Source organism: Rhinolophus ferrumequinum, chromosome 3 (assembly GCF_004115265.2).
Source record: "Rhinolophus ferrumequinum isolate MPI-CBG mRhiFer1 chromosome 3, mRhiFer1_v1.p, whole genome shotgun sequence".
Taxonomy (NCBI): Eukaryota; Metazoa; Chordata; class Mammalia; order Chiroptera; family Rhinolophidae; genus Rhinolophus; species Rhinolophus ferrumequinum.
In genome coordinates, this window is record NC_046286.1 from 32212364 (window position 1) to 32231562 (window position 19199).

A 19199-nucleotide genomic window follows, 5' to 3' on the forward strand; every position below is an offset into this window, starting at 1 on the left:
GAATGTAAATAAAGAGAACCAAAGAGCTTATTTCCTTTGTCAGTAACCCAGCGACTGTTTTACAGAGCTTTATGTAGAATAGAATCTGAACATCTTGTTTGTTTTTGATTGACAGGTTACATATTCGTGGACATTTAAAAAGATTTCTGAAGCATAAAAATTATCAAGCCATATGCTACCCACTTTCTCTTTCTTGGTTTAAAAGCCCTAATGTTTATTTGTGCAAAGTTAGCAACTCCCCTCAGTCTAAATTTTCCGAATATGATTTTGAGGATCTAAAGGCATGAGACCAGTTAGCATGAGACCACACGCTAGAGTATGTAAAATATTTTTTGATGGAAATGCTTACCCATGTTCTCTCAGCGAGCTGTCAGCTTTATGAGTAAGTCAGTATCTTTTTTTTTTTTTAATTGGGGAATATTGGGGAACAGTATGTTTTTCCAGGATGTCAAGTGGTCGTTTTCAATCTAGTTGTGGAGGGTGCAGCCCACTCACTCATGTGGGACTTGAACTGGCAACCTTGGTGCTATGAGCACCATGCTCTAACCACTTAGCAAACTAGTCACCCTATCAGTAACTTTTAAAATCATTGGACATGCTGCTCCTGGGGTCATCCTCTGAACTTTCACAATTTATGTCCAGCTACAGAGAATACTGAAAGATGATAAGCTCTGCTTTGAGAGCTCCATCTTCACCTCTTAAAGAGTTTAGTCTCATCCTCTGGTAATTTAGCAGCCCCAGGTACCTCACAAATTGACAAACTTTATTAAGGCCGAGCCTTTCCTTCTAATTCTTATTACAATTGTAGTTATCACTGACGAGAGGGATTCCTTCTGATTAGATTCTTAATCACAAAAACAATTAATCAGAAAATAGACTCATGCTTCTCCAGGGAATATCTTTATTCTCTAACTATTTTCAAACACCAAATACAAAAACACAGATGCTTGAAAACAGAGCATCCCATTTACTTCCTAAATTACCAATGTTTGAAGGGATATTGTTTTTAGGCAAAAAAATATCTTTACTTTTGAAACCAATGCTTAAAAACATTTGATCATTGCTATTGTATTTCTTATGTTCGTATTTAACAGGGAGAACCTGGTGCAATGGGGTTACCAGGACTAGAAGGATTTCCAGGTATAAAGGTAAGTACAGGAATTAGAAATGCATCCACTGATTCAACATTCAAAACTTTTACTGAGCACCTACTGTTATACCAGGAACTGTGTAAGGTTTGGAAATACATGAGGGAACAAAACAGATAAAAATCTCTGCCTTCATGGAACTTATATTACAAGAAGAGACTATAGAAACTAAATGAATAAACACAAATAACTAAGTAATATTGTTCTAAGTGCTCTGTAAAGAAAGAAAAAGTACAGCAGGTTAACAGGCATCACAAGTGCTGAAGGGAGCGTGGTGGTTTTTAAATAGGGTGGTCTGAGAAGACAAGAGCCAAGCAAAGAAAAAAGAGAGAGGGGGAGTTAGCCCAGTCTTTCCGCAAGTCTGAAGGAAGAATATTCCAGGCAAGATGAGTAAGTTCTAGAGATCTGATGTATATATAACATGGGGACAATAAGTAACAATACTGTACTGTATACTTGAAATTTGCTAAGTATACTCACCACACACAGTAGTGGCTATGTGAGGTGATGGAGATGTTAGTTACCTTGATTTGGGTGATGATTTCACAACATATACATATATCAAAGCATCACATTGTACATGTTAAATATATACAATTTTTCAGAAAAGGAAACAGCAGCTCTAAATGCCCTGAGACGTGAGCATCCCTGCTACATCCTAGGAAACCCAGGGAGTGAGTGAAGGGAGCGTGGTGGGAGATGCAGTCAGAGAGGCAGGGGTGGAGGCGAGGAAGAGCGCCATCACAGAATCATGCAGAGCAATGCTACCCAAAGGGTGGCCAATAGCGGACCAGTGCCAGTCTGCAAACTGTTACGGGTTAGTTCTGTGGCAAGGTAAGTGCAGAGATTGACAGTAAGCATTTAAAAACTGGTCTGACAATTTGACTTTGCCATGATAACCAAACATAATCAGTAGACTCATGACGTCTTAGAAAATAAATAAGTAAACTGCTCCTTCACCACAGGTAGTTTGAGAAACACTAATAAAGAGGCTCATTGGCCATTGTAAGGACTCCATCTTTTACTCTGAGTAAAATACGGAACCAGTGGTGGTTTCTGAGTAGAAATGTGACAGGGTCTGCTGCTAGAGAGCAAGGGTGGAAGCAGGGAAGATAGTTAGAAGACTCTTCCCTATTTCCGTATGGGGGAGAGGTGTTGGCTAAGGTCAGAGGTGAAATGGTAGAGGTGGGAGAAGTGGCTGGATTCGGGATGTGTTGTGATGGTAGAGGCAGCAGGATTTTCTGATTGATTGGATGTGGGTATAGAAGAAGAAGAATCAAAGGTAACTCAAGTTTTTTAACCTGAGCAACTGGGATGACTGGGTGGTCAACAACTGAAATGAGGAAAGTTATAGGCAGAACCAATTTAGAAAGAGGGAGGATGATGAAGAGTTTAGTTTTGGACAGGAGGCCAAATTTGGAAGTATCTGTTTAGACAGCAAAGTGGAGGTATTAAGTAGGCCGTATGATATAAAAATATGGAGTTTGAAAAAGAAGTCTCAGTACAGGTATAAATTTGGTTTTCCTAAGCGTATAGTTGCTACCTTAAAGTCAGCAGCCTGGATAAGATCATCAAAGGAATGACAACAGACTATTTATAAAGGGGAGAGGATCAAGGACTCAGCCCTGAGCCCTCCAGTGTTAAGAGATCAGGAAGAGATCAGCAAGGTGAAGTGACTAAGGAGGTAGAACGATAATTTGGTGTCCTGGAAACCAAGTGCAGATAATGTATCAAGGAGAAGAAACTGATCGTCTTTCTCAAATCCTGAAAATAGGTCAAGTATATTGAGGATGGGGTCAAGTACAATGATCAAATATTGACCATTGGATTTAGCACTACAGAGGTCACGTATCACTGCAGTAATTATTACTAAGTCACTATATTGGTAGGAGCAATCATTGGACTTGAATGGGTTTAAGAGAGAATGAGAAAGAACTAGAGACAGCAAATACAGTATAAACTGTATGCTCCAGGAGTTTTGCTGCAAAGGAAAGCAAAGGAATGGGCCATTGGCTGCAGGAGGAAGTATGGCAAGGTTTTATAAAACGGATTTTGAGACCATAGAAATACCAGAATAATTTGTATGTTAAAAGGATAATCCCATAGAAAAGGGGGGAGGGAGTAGGTAATGATATGGGAGGAAAGGGAAGAATTGCTAGAACACTGTCCCTGCATGGCTAAGAGGGAAGAGGACCTAATGCATAAATGGAGGGTTTGGCTTCAGAGAGGAGCCTGGATAGTTCATCTACTGATTCATATCAGAATCTGTTACCCCTATGCTCTGTTTTCCCACTGATACGTGGGAAGATGAATATGTTGGAGTCTATAGAAGTTCTTTTCTGGTTGGTTAAATTTTATAAGATGGAGGAAGCAAGGTCATTATCTGAGAGTGAGGTAGGGAGAAGAGCTCGGAGGTTTAAGATCTTCTAGGAGAGAGGGAGAGTCCAGTGTCCACAGAGTGTGGTGGCTGGGCAGCCCTAGGGGCCCCCTTGACGTTTATGGTCATGAGCTGAAGTGAGACTAGTCAGCATGATTATGTGCACTTCTCCAGCCACGTACAGACACTCAGGTAAAGGTACAAAATAGCAGGGGAGGTGTAGTTAAACAAGGTTCCAGTTTTGACAAGTGAGTACTAGAAGCAACAGTGAGTCAAAAGAATTAACAGAATACACAGGGAGTGATTGTAACCAGTAACCATGGAATTTAAACTAAATAAATAAGTGAGAGGGGCCATCCAGGGAGTGAAAGATAATGAAAACTTTGTAACATCAATGGATTAGAGGTCTTTGTGGCATCAAATGTTTTAGGGGTTCAAGTACTCAAGGGAGTAGATTATAACGATGGGAGATGGTGGTCCAAGGTTTGAATGCATGAAATTGAGATTATAAAGGGGATGCAGGCATTGCTATTGACAAGGTCACAGGTATCACCGTGGAATAAGAAGCCAGATCATTAGAGGAGATGGTTCAAAGAACTCAGAGATCTGAAAGTTGGAAGGACCATATTGTCAGAGAGAAATTCTCTTAACATTAATCTTTATCAGATATGCAAATGTTTCCATTGAATGAAAAGTTCCAGTATATTCATTTCAAGAGTAAAAATCCCATAATTTAAAAAGAACAGAATGAAACTGACAAGAACACCCGTTTACATCATTTGCCCATTTTTCTATTAGTTCTTTTTCTGTTTGACTCTAGCTATGCTTTATATATTAAAGATATTACTTCTACCTTATATTTTGGAGTTTTTATCCTAGTTGGTCTCTGCCTTTCACTTTTATGCATAATCTTACTGTTGTATATGTAAATACAACTTTTATGTAGTCAAATTATAAAACAATTTTCCTTTATGATTTCTTGTTTTGCTTTTATGCCCTAAATAACTTTTCTTCTTGTTCTCAACCAAAACCAGATAGTCACTTATATTTTCTTCTAGTCCTTTTATACTTCATATTAATTTATTTTTTATTATAATATAAAGAGAAGAGTCAACCTTCTGTAAAAGAAATTATTCAGTTATTAGCACTATTTGTTGAATAATACTTCCCCGCCCTTTTTTTAACTAAAATTCTAATATAAATGTTGTTCTATTTCTAAGGTTTCTGTAATATTGCATTGGTATATTGCTTAATCTTATGCCAATATTCCATTATTTAATTGTTATAGTTTTGTTATATGTTTAAATATTGGTATTGCTAATTTTATCATTTAAATTTTTTTTTTCTTTTATCCTCTCATTTACTTATTATTCCCTAGTGGACTTTAGTATCATTTGACCAAGCTTCAATTTTGTAAGATTTGCGTTCAATTTATAAATTAGTTTGGGTAGCACTGACACCTTTACAATATTTCTTACCCTCCAAGAACAAAATATATCTCTCCATCTTATCATATCTTCTTTTATTTCCCTAAAGGAGGTTATTAACTTTTTAAATGTACATTCTACTCAACAAAAATTGCCATTTTATTATTATCCCATATATAATCATTAGTATTTTTAGCATTGTCAGCTTTATCTAAAATACTCCATTGTCTTTGGGAAAAATGCTGAATCACTCTACTGTTCAGAGCAAATCAAGATCTTCAGTCGGTCTAAGGAGGTGAACTACAAAATCCCTGGTCCTAAATATATTTATTCTAACCCTACATCCAAGGAGTCAAGTATAAGAAAAGCTTTTAAGTAGAATTCAATATGCTTATTCTTTTTAAGTATTGAATTAGTTTTGAATATCTGGATTAAAAATATTGACTAATTTTAGCTGTAAGTATAGAGAGAATCCTATTAAAAATAGTTCACAAATGATAACATGAATACTTGTTTTCATTAAGATAATTTACTTTAGTTTTATGAAAAAAAGAAAGCTTAACAGGTTCAGTTGGCGACCCATTTTATTTTTCCATCTACCCTCTAGCTTCACACCAACTGATATTGATAATGTTTATCAATTCCAAAGAAAAACTGTACCAAATCCAAATGATTATTTGAGCATTAATTTTATAGGTAAAGATTGTATAGATATCATTATAAATACCAATTTTTTAAAAAAATCCCAACAGGGAGATCGAGGCCCAGCAGGTCCGCCAGGAATAGTCGGCATGTCGGTGAGTCAAATTATCACACATTATTTTCAAAGGTAAATAACTCTGTCACCACAGTAAACCTACACCTGGGCATCACGAAGGGCTGGGGAGCATACCACACTCCTATGACATCAGGTTCCTGAAACCTCCAGGTTAAAAACAAAACCACCTGTTCCTCTCCCACCTCAAGATTGCTCCTTTCTTTATTTTCACCTTTTAATTTGTTTTTGTATTTTTTTCCCCACACTCAGTTCAGGGGGGTTGGGGCGGAGCCCCGGGACCTGTGATGATACATTAATACACAAGCACAGCTTTGAGAAGCTTGTTTTGTTCCTTTATTCTTGTCACATATCAAGGCTTGTTGCTCCTCAAAAGGTAAAGTTCTCATCCTCAGGCATGTACTTCAAGTTTTTCGTATTAAACTCTAATCTGCCTGAGTTTTCCCTCAGCCTGGTGTTAGCAGAGCTTTATTGCTGCTAATATTTCCTCATAAATTAGCCCTTCCATCCTCTCAATCATTTTTGTTGCTTTCTGGTGTCAAATGTTTTAATCTCATCAAGGTCTTTTCAGATGAATAGTAAGTGCTCCAGGAAAGGTTGAAAGCATTTCTCTGAGCCCTAGGGATCATTCTGATCTTCATTCATGATGCTCTAATTAAAATTTTGTGGTCATACTTTATGAGTAAGATCCGATTTATCCTCTTGCCAGGTGCCCCTGCAGGGCAGACCCAGGGTAAGAAAGTCAATGGAAACCATGTGCTTAAACATGAGAGATAAGCAGGGTCCCACCACTACCCATTGACATCTGATACCTAGCACCACCCAGAACCACCTGCCACCACCCACTGCCGTCCACCACCACCTACCACCACCCGTATCGTATCCCTTAAAAAGGCCAGCAGCCACTCTATTTAGTTGTTAAATCTAATAACAAAATGAAAACTCATCCATAGTCCACAGAAAACCATCCTTTACAGAGGATGACATCCCTTACTTAGTTGTTCTAGATCAAGTTAAAATATTAGTATGATTGAAAAGTAACATGAAAATATTTTCTCTAGCAAGCACTTCCAAATTTTTTATACAAGAGACTATTCTTCTTGAAAGTGGGCTCACACTTAATCTCATTCCTTCTCTCTTCCCTGGCCCCCACTACCATTCCTAGCAACGTATTTGGAACTCTGTTTCCAGAATTGCCCCAGGCCCCTTACAACCTGCTCCCCTTATATTCGTTCACACGCTGCTTTTGTTTCCACATGGTATGATGCAGCTAATGCCCTGCTGTATTCACCCAGGTGTGACTACAAATTACTTTGGGCTATTACACTAAATTAAGTCTATCTTCAGAGAAAAAATATTGGCAACCATTGAAAGTATTTAAAAGATGAGTGACAGGCTTGAAAGGTGATCCAAATGAAGAATTCCAAAGATATTTTTGAAAGCTGCAGCATGATTGACGTAAGAGGTAAAATGAAGTTTTCTTATCTCATAATTAAAAGGATAAACTGACAATTACAAAAATCGAGAAGGGGTAAAAAATTTGCACACTACAAATACACAACAGCGTAATTAAAAACACAAGTTAATGTTTTATATCTGGACCTTACTGTGGCATGGAAAATAAAATAGTTAAAAGATTCTGGAAATAGTGGTGATGGTTACACAACAATGTAAATACACTTAATACCACTGAGTTGTACACTTAAAAATATTTAAAATGGTAGATTTTATGTTATGTATATCTTATTACAATAAAAAATTAAAAATTTTGAAGGTGATTGTTCTGGTTGAAGCAGGGATGAGACCTACCTAGTCAGATACATCACGGTCACTCTGCTGAGAACCACGGGGACCTAATCCCACTCTTCCCAGAACAGGCCAGTCTGTCCCTTTCTAGTATATTCAGGACTATCCAGGGATTGCTCCAGGGCTTCTTTCTCCCCCTTCCTCCCAGGGTAGCAGGAGTACACAGGAGGCAGTGTCTGTAAGTGCTGGCAGTGTGTGGGGCCTCTGGTCAGCATGCTCTCCCCTTCCTCTCCTCAGCTCTCTGGAGTTTCAGAGGCCCTAGCTGACTAGGTGCTAGCTGATAGGACGGCTGCTGCCTGCCATCAAGTCCCTGATCTTCCCTCCCCTTCTCAGCCTCTCCCCCCACACACACACTCTGGTTCAAGCAGTTGTTTCTCAGTCTAGTTGTGTAGGACACAGCTCCCTGGCCCGTGCTGGTATTATGAGCCCGCGCTCCCCCTGGCTGAGGCAGTCACTGGCCCATGTGAGAATCCAACCGGCGACCTCTGAGCTAGGAGCACAGTGCTCCAACCACCTGAGCCACCAGCCTGGCCCAAGTGCCTGATCTTTTTGTCTCAAATCTCAAGGCCCAAACACTCAGTACCCCTGAATCCCATAAAACAAGACCCTTTTGGACATTGGCCTTCTCGACTCTAACCCATCCCCCAACAGGCTGTGCGAAGCCGGGGCCACTCTCTCAGGCCCGGTGTCTGCCCAGTTCCAACACTTACTCATATCTGCACCTGCGAGGGGCTCTCCTCCCAGAATTCTAAACAGCAAGTGGGGGGAAAGCCCCACCTTTTCAGACTCCCTCACAACCTACTGTGCTTTCTATGGTCTCAGCCCTACCATACATCCCCACGTTGTTTGTCTTTCCCAACGATGTTTGGTCCATCTTTAAGCAACATCTTTAAGCCTGGTCTGGACACTTCAGCACTTTTTCACCTCCAGTCTCTACTGGACCATCTTCTTCTCTTGCACCTCCCTGTTGTCTCTCTACCCTAGGTTTTTTCTATCGTCAGTCCTCCAGGACACAATCTATTGATATGTATTGGATCAATCTTGTCTTCTCCCTTTCAACAAAACATAGATTTTCAAACCAAAGATGATTGTTTTTAGGCTGTTACTGTAAACTTAAAAACCCTCTTGTGAAACTCAGTCTAGAAAAGATTTCTTTGCCCTTCCACCTCCTAAAGTGAAGGACTGCCAGTCAAATAGGCACCAGAGAGACTTCCAGAAATGAAATTTAATTTCACTTGTTTAATATTTTCAAAAATATTAAACCCTCCTACCCCTCCACCATTCGCACATGTAGACATTCATAGAACTGTACTCCAGCTTCCTCTTCAGAGCCAGCAGGGTTGAGTGTGGTGGGTCCCCTGGACTGTGTTCCATTAGGAATGCCATTTTAGGGTACAGAGCCACAGCCCTGGCAGCATTAACCTCTCAGCTGGGGAGGGGAGGCATGTGGCATCGTTCAGTATGTGGCTTCTAACATCTCTCTTTGATTTGACTTCCAGGGGAAACCCGGAGCCCCAGGGCCTCCAGGAGCTCCAGGGGAACCAGTGAGTGACCAGCTACTTACTTAACCGTTGTATTTGCGTTGTGTTACACATAGTTTTAAAGCTTATCTTGGCATTTAATGTTTGTCTGTGTACATGTCTATAGGGTGAGAGAGGACCTGTTGGAGATATAGGTTTCCCTGGACCCGAAGGACCCTCAGGAAAGCCAGTAAGTACGTTTTACTGTTTAAAACCTGCCAGTTTGAGAACTGTTCTAAGTATTGCCTCTTCACCTGTCTCCTCGGAAAATCTGAGATTTGAATAAGTAGTTTCCAAGGAAGTAAGAAGAGCAGGTTCTGCAGATGGATTTTTGGAGGTGTGGTTCTCACTGAGTGTCCTAGGTTTCTATGAGGTATCGTCATGTCTTACATGATGGGGCGAAAGGAGAATTTTTTTTAAGTGTCAGGAAATTAGACTCGTTGTTTCTTCAATCTAATGTTCTCAGTGAAGTTAAAAAATAAAATGGCCTGTCACATCCTAAAGTACAAAGAAACAGAAGACTCCCAAGTATAATACATGTGTGCTAAGCTAAAGATAAAGAAGCTATTTTCTCAGATTCCCTCCTTTATCTATGGGCCTTGACCTTTATCAATTTCATAAATCACTACTGCCAAATATATCATCCCCTTGTGTCCTAAAGAGCTCTTGGCTACTGACACATAGTATTGCTGTGACATTGTAACAATCATTCCTACTAATTCAATTCAACACTTTCACCTCGTCCCTGCTGTTTGTTAAGGATGGGGATATAAAGATAAATATAAAGGGAGGAAGGGGACATAAAGATGAATAAGGGGATATAAAGATGAATAACACATACCCCTACACCACGTTTATTCTTTATAGAAGGTCATTGTTCTCTTTGTTGATTTGCTGTGGTGTGTGGGAAGGGGGTGACATTAGGAGAAAGGAGGGCTGAAGGTGAACAAGCAGCACCGACTTCATGAGGCTGGTTGAGTATCTCTGTGAAACCTTCAGGGTCGGTGTGTTTCCTGACCACCATTTCCCAAAGAAGGCAACATGAAAAAATGGGAAACATCTATAATCTAGCTTTAGGAAGATCTGGGCTTGACTTACGACTCAACGGTTTTGGGAGTCACTTACGTAACATGACATGGTGAGCATTTCTGGTGCCTGCTCATGGGAGGCGCTCAATAGTGTTAGTTCCATTCCCTGCCTCCCCCTTCACTTCTTCTTACCAACTCCACATTCCCATCCCCTGTAAGCCAGCTCGTAAATGCTTGCCATCGGGCTTCCAGGGGATTCTGCAAAAAGAAATTCATCCAACAAGTATTTCTTGAGTACCTACTATGTTCTAGACATTTCTTCTGGGAGCTAGCAATTCATGAGGTTTACATTCTATATAGGGACACAGACAACACACACACACACACACACACACACACACACAATTTCAAGTAGAAGATCTAAACGGAGAAGTACAAGAGTAGCTTTTAAATAAGGTGGTCAAAAAAGACATGCAATTTGAGCAAAACCTGCATGAAGTGAGACACCAAGCCATAGGGACATTGTGGATGGGGAGACATTGTTTCAAGAAAAAGAAATGTCTAGAGTGTGGTACGTTGACAGAACAGCGAAAGGCAGGAGTTCGGAATGAACTAAGCTAAAGAGTGGGAAAGATACTGAGGGAGAGGTAGGCAGGGGCGAGACCTCGAGGAACCTCTCAGCCATGAATGGTGTGTGCCTTTCATCTGTGGCATGATGGAAATGCACTGGAGTGTTTGTAGAGAAGTAAAATGATTGGACCAACTGTTAAAGGAATAATCGGACTACTGTGTGGAGAGCAGACTGGAATGAGCAGGGTGAAAGCTGACATAACAGTGAGGAGCAACTGCCCTAATCCCCATGAGAAAGAATGATGGTGGAAACAAGGCCGTCAGCAGGAGTAGGGAATTGAGAATGCACATTGAAGGGACAGCCAATCAGACCTGCTGATGGACTAGATGTGGAGGGCGAGAGGGAGACAAATCAATCCTGTGGTTTGGGGACTGAGCGACCACGTCAGGCTGGTGCATTTAGTGAGACGAGAAGGACTGGAGATAGGTAGGTTTGGGAAGGAAAACAAAGAATTGTCTGTTTGGGACACGTTCATCTTGAAGCACTAGTAGATATCCAAGTGGAAATGTCGAGTAAGCAGTGGATATAAGCATCTGGAATTAATGGAGAGACAAGGCCTGGAGAGTCAGGTTTTTAAACCTGAGCCTGGAAGAACTGGAGTCACTTGGAGAAGGAAAGGCAGAGAACCCTTCAGCTGTTAGGAAGAGGATGTGGCAAAAAGACAGAAGGTACAGCCAATAACATATAAGCCAGAGGAATGAGGTTTCCTGAATGTCAAGCATTTTAAGAAAAAGGGGTAATAAACAGAGAGATAGGTAACATGAGAGCTGATAATTCTCCACTAATTTAGAAATGTGCAAGACATTGCAGCATGTTAGTATCTTGATAAGAATGATATCAAGTTGAAAGAGGAAATTTTGAGGAAAATGTTGAGTAGGAGGAGAAGCCTGGTATTCCTCTCACCAGTGGAAATTGGTGTTACCCAGGAATGGGGCATTTCATCCCTCCCAACAGGAGGCAGGGTGGGAGGCAGAAGTTGGAGTACAAATGCATGTAGCTGGTGGAAAAAGGTGAGGTGGTTCTCTCCTGTTTATTTTCTCAGGGAAAGAAGCATCAAGGTCATCAGCTTAGCATGAAGGGCAGGGTGATGATGCCGGACATTTGAAGAGACAGAAAAAAATGTGAAAGAGTTGGGGAGAAGGAAAAGGAGTCAAATCAGGAAATACAGAAGGGTGGCTTGGTAAAGCTGAGAGCCTCTTGCCGTCTGCAGTCCTACATTTAGATTGGAACAAGTGAGCAAGGATGGGTGGTTTTCTTGAACCAGTCAGCTGCTCAGATGCAGGTGTGCAGCCGACAGAAAGTTGGTTCTACCAGGAATGGGTTCTTCCAGAAAAGTGAGATGAAGGGAAAGAGAGGCAAGCACACACAGGTTTTTGTAAAAATCTCAGCAAGCAGGGCTCCCCAACAGGCACCTTCGTATAAAAAGAAAACACGTGATAGGCTTTGGTGACAAGAAACAAAAAGAAAAAAAAAAAACACTATAAGGATTATTTCCTTTTTTTTTTTTTTGTATTGTTACCAAAGACGTAAATTACATTTTTACACTAGATTTATCTTCTTTTTATTCAAGTGTCACAGTTGTTTCTTTCACATCCTCGCCTTAATCACCTTTATCTTTGTTGCTTGTGTTCCTGGATGTCATAAATTCTTTGAACCGTACACTTTAGGTAACATGTTCTTAGTTCAAATAGTCTATTCCCAGGATGTTGCAGAGAGGTTTGGGGACTTTGTTGGGCTCTCAGCTGTGACAGATTTTAGTGTAATTTACAGCAGTGAAAAAAACATGCCGTTGTCTGCAGTTCCATCCTCATAGAATCCATTCCGGCACAATAAAAGTCTCCTAGGCTTTTCGGAGAAGCGTGCCCATGCAATTGCCTGCTGGTCAAGAAATCATTTTCCTCACCTTGATTTTCCTCTTCAAATCAAATCTCAAAAACACATCTGCTGTTGTACTCTAGATATTTGATTTGACCCCCCAAGCGCTTTTCCTTCATACATCTCCCAGCCTGTAGTTCTCCTAGTCTTATATAAATCTCCGAGCATGACTGGGCTTTATTACCACCGCCAGAACTGCCTTGTAAAGTTCAGGAAACTTCTAGTTTACTAATAAAAAACCACGATTTAATATGATCAAAAACCACGTTTACAGATTTCTTCCCTTTCATATTTTCCCACTGAAAAATAACAATCATTCTCTGACTGACAGTTTATTTCATATTAAGATCATGCTCTGGCCATGTTATGAAATCTCCCCAGCAGCAACTAAGACCATTTACTGAGAATATCTCTCTGTGCTGGAAAAAGGTAACAATAAATGTCACACACCAGCCACCCATCAGCAATGAGGCACCTTCTGATTTCTCAGAATGTACCTCATAGAATAAGGAAAATAACCCTGTTGCCCGTTTACAGTTTTGCGAGGCATTTTCTGTTATTTCGTGAAATCTTTAGTTTTAAGGCCACTATTTTATCCTTGTTTTATAAGTGAAGGTTAAGTAAATTGCCTGGAGTAAATAGAACTTTTAAGTGACAGAGTCAGAATTGAAACTCGGGCTGTCTGATTCTATCGAAGTTGTTTTCCATTTTCACCACACTGCTTCACCAAAATCTCAGTAGAAACATGATTAAGTCCTTGGACCTTAACCCTTTTGTTGTATTCAACCATGTCTGTTAGTGGAGAATTAGAAATATTAATCATTTTTTGTGTTTACAGGGAATAAATGGAAAAGATGGATTACCAGGTGCTCAGGTACGGAAAATAACATTTAAAATAAATGTTCTAATGCAAAACTGCATCTAGATTACCTGCCAGAATATGTGATCGAGCAGTATGATGAAAAATCTTGGTAAGCAGTGATTTTTAGTGTTGATATCTGTTTTTCAGGGCATCATGGGTAAGCCTGGAGATAGAGGCCCCAAAGGAGAACGTGTATGTATATTACTATTTTGATCATTATTTAAGTCCGTCTGCTACAACTGTCCCACATTTGAGCTACACAATTATGTATGTAGACCCATAAAACTCACCTAGTATGAAAAGGCTAGTGTTTATGCGATCCTAGATCTCTGCTAGGCATAAAATAAAACAATTAAAGGACTCCAAAGCAGGCCATATGGCAGGTATACCTACGTGGTTGGCCTTTAATACACAGCTAAGTCTTGTTTGCTATTTCGGTTTGGAAAGCTTTTATCATCCTTCTATCTCAGACACATAGCCCTACTATAACCGTCACCCATGTTATTTTTATCTTGAGTAGGGTTTCTCAGCCTCAGCACTGTTGATATTTGGGGGCAGATAATTCTCTGTTCTAGGACCTATCCTGTGCATTGTAGGATATATAGCAGCCTCTATCCACTAAATGCACTAACACCACTTTCCTTCCAATTGTGACAACCATAAAGGTCTCCAGATGTCATCAAATGTCTCCTGGGGCATAGAGTTGTCCTAGTTGAGGTCCCCTGACCTGGTGGAATACTAAGTTGAATAAGGTGGTGGTGTGAGGGGGTAGAGAAATAGAAAGGGGGACTCAACTGAACATATAGTTACTCATTGTGCCTGTTATGTTGTACGCTTTTATTTTAATTGTTTTGGTTGTCAATATTATTATTGGAACTTCCCACTATTTTCTTTAATGAATCTGAACATTTTCTAGTAGAATTGGAGTCATTCCACTGCAACAGATTACTCAACATTGTTATTTAGTGGAATCCTAATAAGGGCTACTAGTGTGTGTGCATGTGTATGAGAGAGAGACAGAGAGAGAGAAAGACAGAGAGAGTTCATGTCCTCGTGTCTAAGTTAGCAGTTTTTACTTATTATACCAAATATAATCCATGATAACTGAAGGAAATATGAAAGTAGAGATAATGTAAATAAAAAAGAATGAAAAAGTCTGCCTTTTCCCACCATACAGAAATAAGCACTATTGATATTTTGACATATTTCCATCTGTCTCACTCTTATATATAACATATATATACTGAATGTATTAACACAAATGAATATATACTTTTCCAAAATGGGTTCATACTGTTTTGTAAATGACTTTTTTCCATATAATGGTTACCATTCTATGTCAGTAAATATAGATCTACATCTAGCTTATAGTGGCTATATGTTATTCTCCTGTTTGGATATATACCTTATTTCACTTACCCAGTCCCCTTTTTTGGTGTATTAGGTTCTTTCCAGTTTTCATAATATAAACATCACTATAATGAACATCCTTGTGCCAAAATCATAAAATAAGTTTAATATGTTAAAGACTGTGTTTGTTTTGCACACCATCAGAGTATCGATCAAAGTGTGCTAGTATTTCTTTTATTTCATTTTTTGTGTTAGTCATCTCAGATATTTCTCCAGTTGTAAGCTGGGTTGATATACTTGTATGCAGATACATTTTTATAACTTGTCAAGACAGTAGTATTGAAATTAGGTCCATCTGTTTTTTCTTCTTTCTACATGGCTTCTTTCTACGCGTCTTTATTCCATGATCAAGTAGATCTCTGTAATTTTCATTTGTTTTCATTATTTTTTTTTAATCAAGAGGAATAGAGTTTGGCCTTTTGCAGAGTACTCACAAATAACAGAATAATACAGTGAAATAACACGAGCAGCTTCAAAGCACCATTCCATCATATTTTGTGTGGTCATCACCTCATGGAGTTGTGGAACTGGCTATTTGAAACATCTATAACTGAAATCTCTCTCTCTCTCTCTTTCTGTCTCTCTCTCTGTCTCTCTGTCTCTCTCTCTCTCTCACACACACACACACACACACACACACACACATGCACACACACATATACATGTAAAACATGAGTACAGAAACCAAGCTACAGAATCTAATAAAACCAAACATACAGGAACAAGGAGAAAAAAAAAAGAAAAGCACATGATTTAGGGGATATTTAGGCATTTTGAGAGTCTTGAATTTTTTCTGTGTGAAAAATCTCAGTGATGAAATCCTCTTGGCAATCTTCTTTCATTATTACAAAGGAGACCCGGGTCTGAAGTAACAGCTGCTATTGACTTTGAAAAGTGTCATTAGTTCTAGACTGGAAACTGATTACAGTTGACATTGTCACTAACTTTTTATCGAGTGCTTTCAACATGCCAGGCAGTGTTCTAAGCACTTTACTTAAGTTAACTCATTTATTTCTCAGCATCACCCTAATTAGCAGATACTATTAATATCCTCACTTTATGGGACAGGAAGCTAGGGCAGAAAGTTTAATTCACTTATCCAAGGTCCCACAGCTAGAAAATGTGAATATGAATCCAGAACCTTTGCTCCTATTCACAGCTATTGCAGTTTTAAAAGAGATCATTCTTTATTATTAATTTTTTCCTTAACAGGGTGATCAGGGAATTCCAGGAGACAGAGGCCCGCAAGGTGAACAGGGAAAACCAGGCCTTCCGGGCATGAAAGGGGCCGTAGGTCCTGTGGGGCCCCCAGGAAACAAGGGCTCTGTGGGATCCCCTGGGCACCAAGGCCCTCCGGGCAATCCAGGTGTCCCCGGCACTCCGGTAAGTGGTGCCAAGAGCTCCAAGAGCTCCTGGCAGGTACTGACCCCATATCCCTTTTCCAATTAAAGCAATCGTAATTCTTTCAAAATAAATGAAATGAACCTAATCTGGTCTCTACAAGGGTAGCAATAGCTGTCATTTACTTCAGGTTATGTGCCCTATCCTCCACTAAGCACTTGCTACAAATGTTACCTCACTGGGTCCTCACAACTCACGTGGGAAGATGGGTGTGCTTTCTATCCCACTTTTACAAATGCAGTATCTGTGAGTTAACTTGTGCAAGGTCACAGTTATTTAGTGGGTCAGACTCAGGTTCGATTGACTCCGAAGACATGCTCTTAAATATGTACTATCCATAATGTCCCCTTACACCACACAGTAAATACATATGGCTGTTTCGTATTAAAACTCCATTTTGTTGAACATCAGAACAACAGATCTGCCCTGAGTAGTGTTTTGAAGTAGAAGCACTACTTAGCTGGGCTAAGAAAGAATGGTTAAAGAAGCCCATGTCTTTATTAATATCCTCAGGATGCATGGTGGATGGCCATTCCACAGAGGAACTTAATCTGAAAATACCCATGTCAGGAAGAAAGAAGAATCCTGGAGTGAGGTCTCAGAGATAAGGATATGCTATCCTCAGATAATTAGTCAATACCAGATATAGGGCCAAATTGGGCATTCCCACAATTTTCATACTTCTTTATTTTCACCCACTCTCCCTAAGCTCACTTAAATAAAGCCTGTAGAATGAACTCTGAGTGCTGTGTCGATAATGGGTATTAGATGCATTAATTGCAGCTCATTAATTGCAGCTCCCATTGAAAATAAGATGTTGAAATAGGGCATTCTTAGAACTATTGTGTCCTACAGAAATCATCACTCTCTGAGCCCATCACATTCTCTTTAATGCCACACCCCTGGATAATAATTATCAAATACAAATAAGACACCTCGAAATCCTAACCACCATGAAAATTAATGGCTCCCTTTTAAAATATCAAGGGGTATTGTAAACCATTACTATTCTAAATGTTATTTGTCAAGAGGTTAAAAACTCAACTGACATCATTTACCTACTTGCATTCTCTCTTAAAAAAAGAAAATTACTCAATACAAATATGCTTCCAAAGTACAGATTATAAAATAAATTTTACCGTGAAATGGGTAAAATTTATCCCATAATGTGCAAGCTTTATCCCATGAATAAAACATTTTAAAGAATAATCCAGCATACTTAGAGTTTTCTTCCAGGTTCTCTTCCTTTGAAGATACCTAATATCAGTTAGCTATTGACCTTACCCATGTCCTGGGATTGGTTAGAAGTTAAATTGTGCCTAGGATATTAACATCATGATAACACTGTTCAAATTCTGTAGCTTCAGAAAATGAAGTAATAGGAAATGTCCTTCCTAATTGTATGAAGCGATATCTCTCCATTTAATAGAAAATATGTTCACATCACTAGTTATGATTCCAGCCCAGAGCTATTAAAGCAATTATGCACTCCTACTTCTTTCTAGCCTTTGATGAAAATAAGGTATTTATTGCCTAATGTAGGAGTTGCCAAAAGTACATTGCTTGATAAATGTATCTCTACAGAAGCTTCAAGTATGCATACCAGCCCAACATTTCTATTCTTTATTCCTTTATGCTATGCTCTATTTTAACACCTTATTTTTTTCCTTCTTTAGGCTGATGTGGTTTCATTTGAAGAAATAAAGAAGTATATTAATCAAGAGGTTCTCAGGATTTTTGAAGGTGAGATTTGCTTAATAAACACGTCTGAATCTTTCACCAGTTCCCATCCACTGTGGAGGGTCCCTTCAGCCGCCTTCTCAAAAGAGGGTTGTGCAACGACCACCTTAGAAGGCAACCCACTTTACGACGGGGCAGCTCTACGTGATAGAAAATTCCTCCTTATGCTCAGTTAAAGTTGCCTCCCCGTCACTTCCTCTCATCATTCCTGGTCTGTTAAATGCCGGGTCTTCCTCTATTCATGTGACAGCTCCTCGAATATTTTTCTCTATCTCCTTAGTTTTCTCTTCTATGGAGTAAGTGTATCCAACTCTTCCACCATCATCACCCTTGAGAAATATTTAAATTTTAAAATGACCTTCATTCATCCAAGAGTATTTTGACCAGGGAAGAGTACAGTGTCTTTTTATCTGCACTAGGATCAGCAAACTATGGCCCACCAGCCAAATCCACCTGCCACCTGTTCTTGTATGGCCCACAAGGCTTTTACTTTTTTTCTTTTTTTTTTTGGAGGGTGTGGAGTATCTTTTCTTAAATCAAAAGAATATTTCATGACATGTGAAAATGATCTGAAATTCAAATTTGTGTCCATAAAGAAAGTTTTTATTGGAGAAGAGTCACCCTCATTCCTTTATGTATTTTCTCAGGCTGCTTTCAGGCCAGGGTAGCAGAATACGGTAGTATTGACAGAGACTGTATAGCTTTCAAAACCTTAAATATTTACGATTTGACCCTTTTTAGACAGTTTTCTGACTCCTGATATAGACACTTCAATAATGCAGCCTAAGATAGTATTTTTTTTTAAGTGGGGGATCCACATCACACTGTTGATTCATTTTAAGTTTTTAATAAACTAACAATCCTGAATTTCCTTTATACAAACTTTTAAAAATTAGTTTTTTCTCATTATGCACTGTTTTCATATTTAAAATCTGAATGCGTTATTTTATGTTTCTTCTTATTAACTTTCAAGTGATTCATGTTCATACATTGTTCCAACCTAAAGATATCTATTGGGATGTTGTCTCATGGGGCAGTTTGGCTAACCCTCATAACTGTGTCATCTCTAAATTTTATAATTGTTGGTAGAAACACTGAGTAAAAAGGAGTGAAGAGTCAAGGATTAGGCCTTTCTAAATGCCATTGCATTCCTCCTGCCCTTTTGTAAATCAGGTGTTAATTTTTTGTTTTAGTGAACT

At 39.3% G+C, this 19199-nt stretch overlaps 1 protein-coding gene across 1 annotated transcript in view; it reads left to right on the forward strand.

Moving 5' to 3' along the window:
- The window catches only part of COL19A1 (collagen type XIX alpha 1 chain), a 304480-nt gene that overhangs the window by 268639 nt on the left and 16642 nt on the right, over positions 1–19199 (forward strand). The window contains exons 41-48 of the mRNA XM_033102674.1: positions 1095–1148; positions 5705–5749; positions 9033–9077; positions 9181–9243; positions 13426–13461; positions 13597–13641; positions 16072–16242; positions 17937–18003. Coding sequence (XP_032958565.1) covers positions 1095–1148; positions 5705–5749; positions 9033–9077; positions 9181–9243; positions 13426–13461; positions 13597–13641; positions 16072–16242; positions 17937–18003 — 526 coding nt within the window. The remainder of the gene's footprint in view (positions 1–1094; positions 1149–5704; positions 5750–9032; positions 9078–9180; positions 9244–13425; positions 13462–13596; positions 13642–16071; positions 16243–17936; positions 18004–19199) is intronic.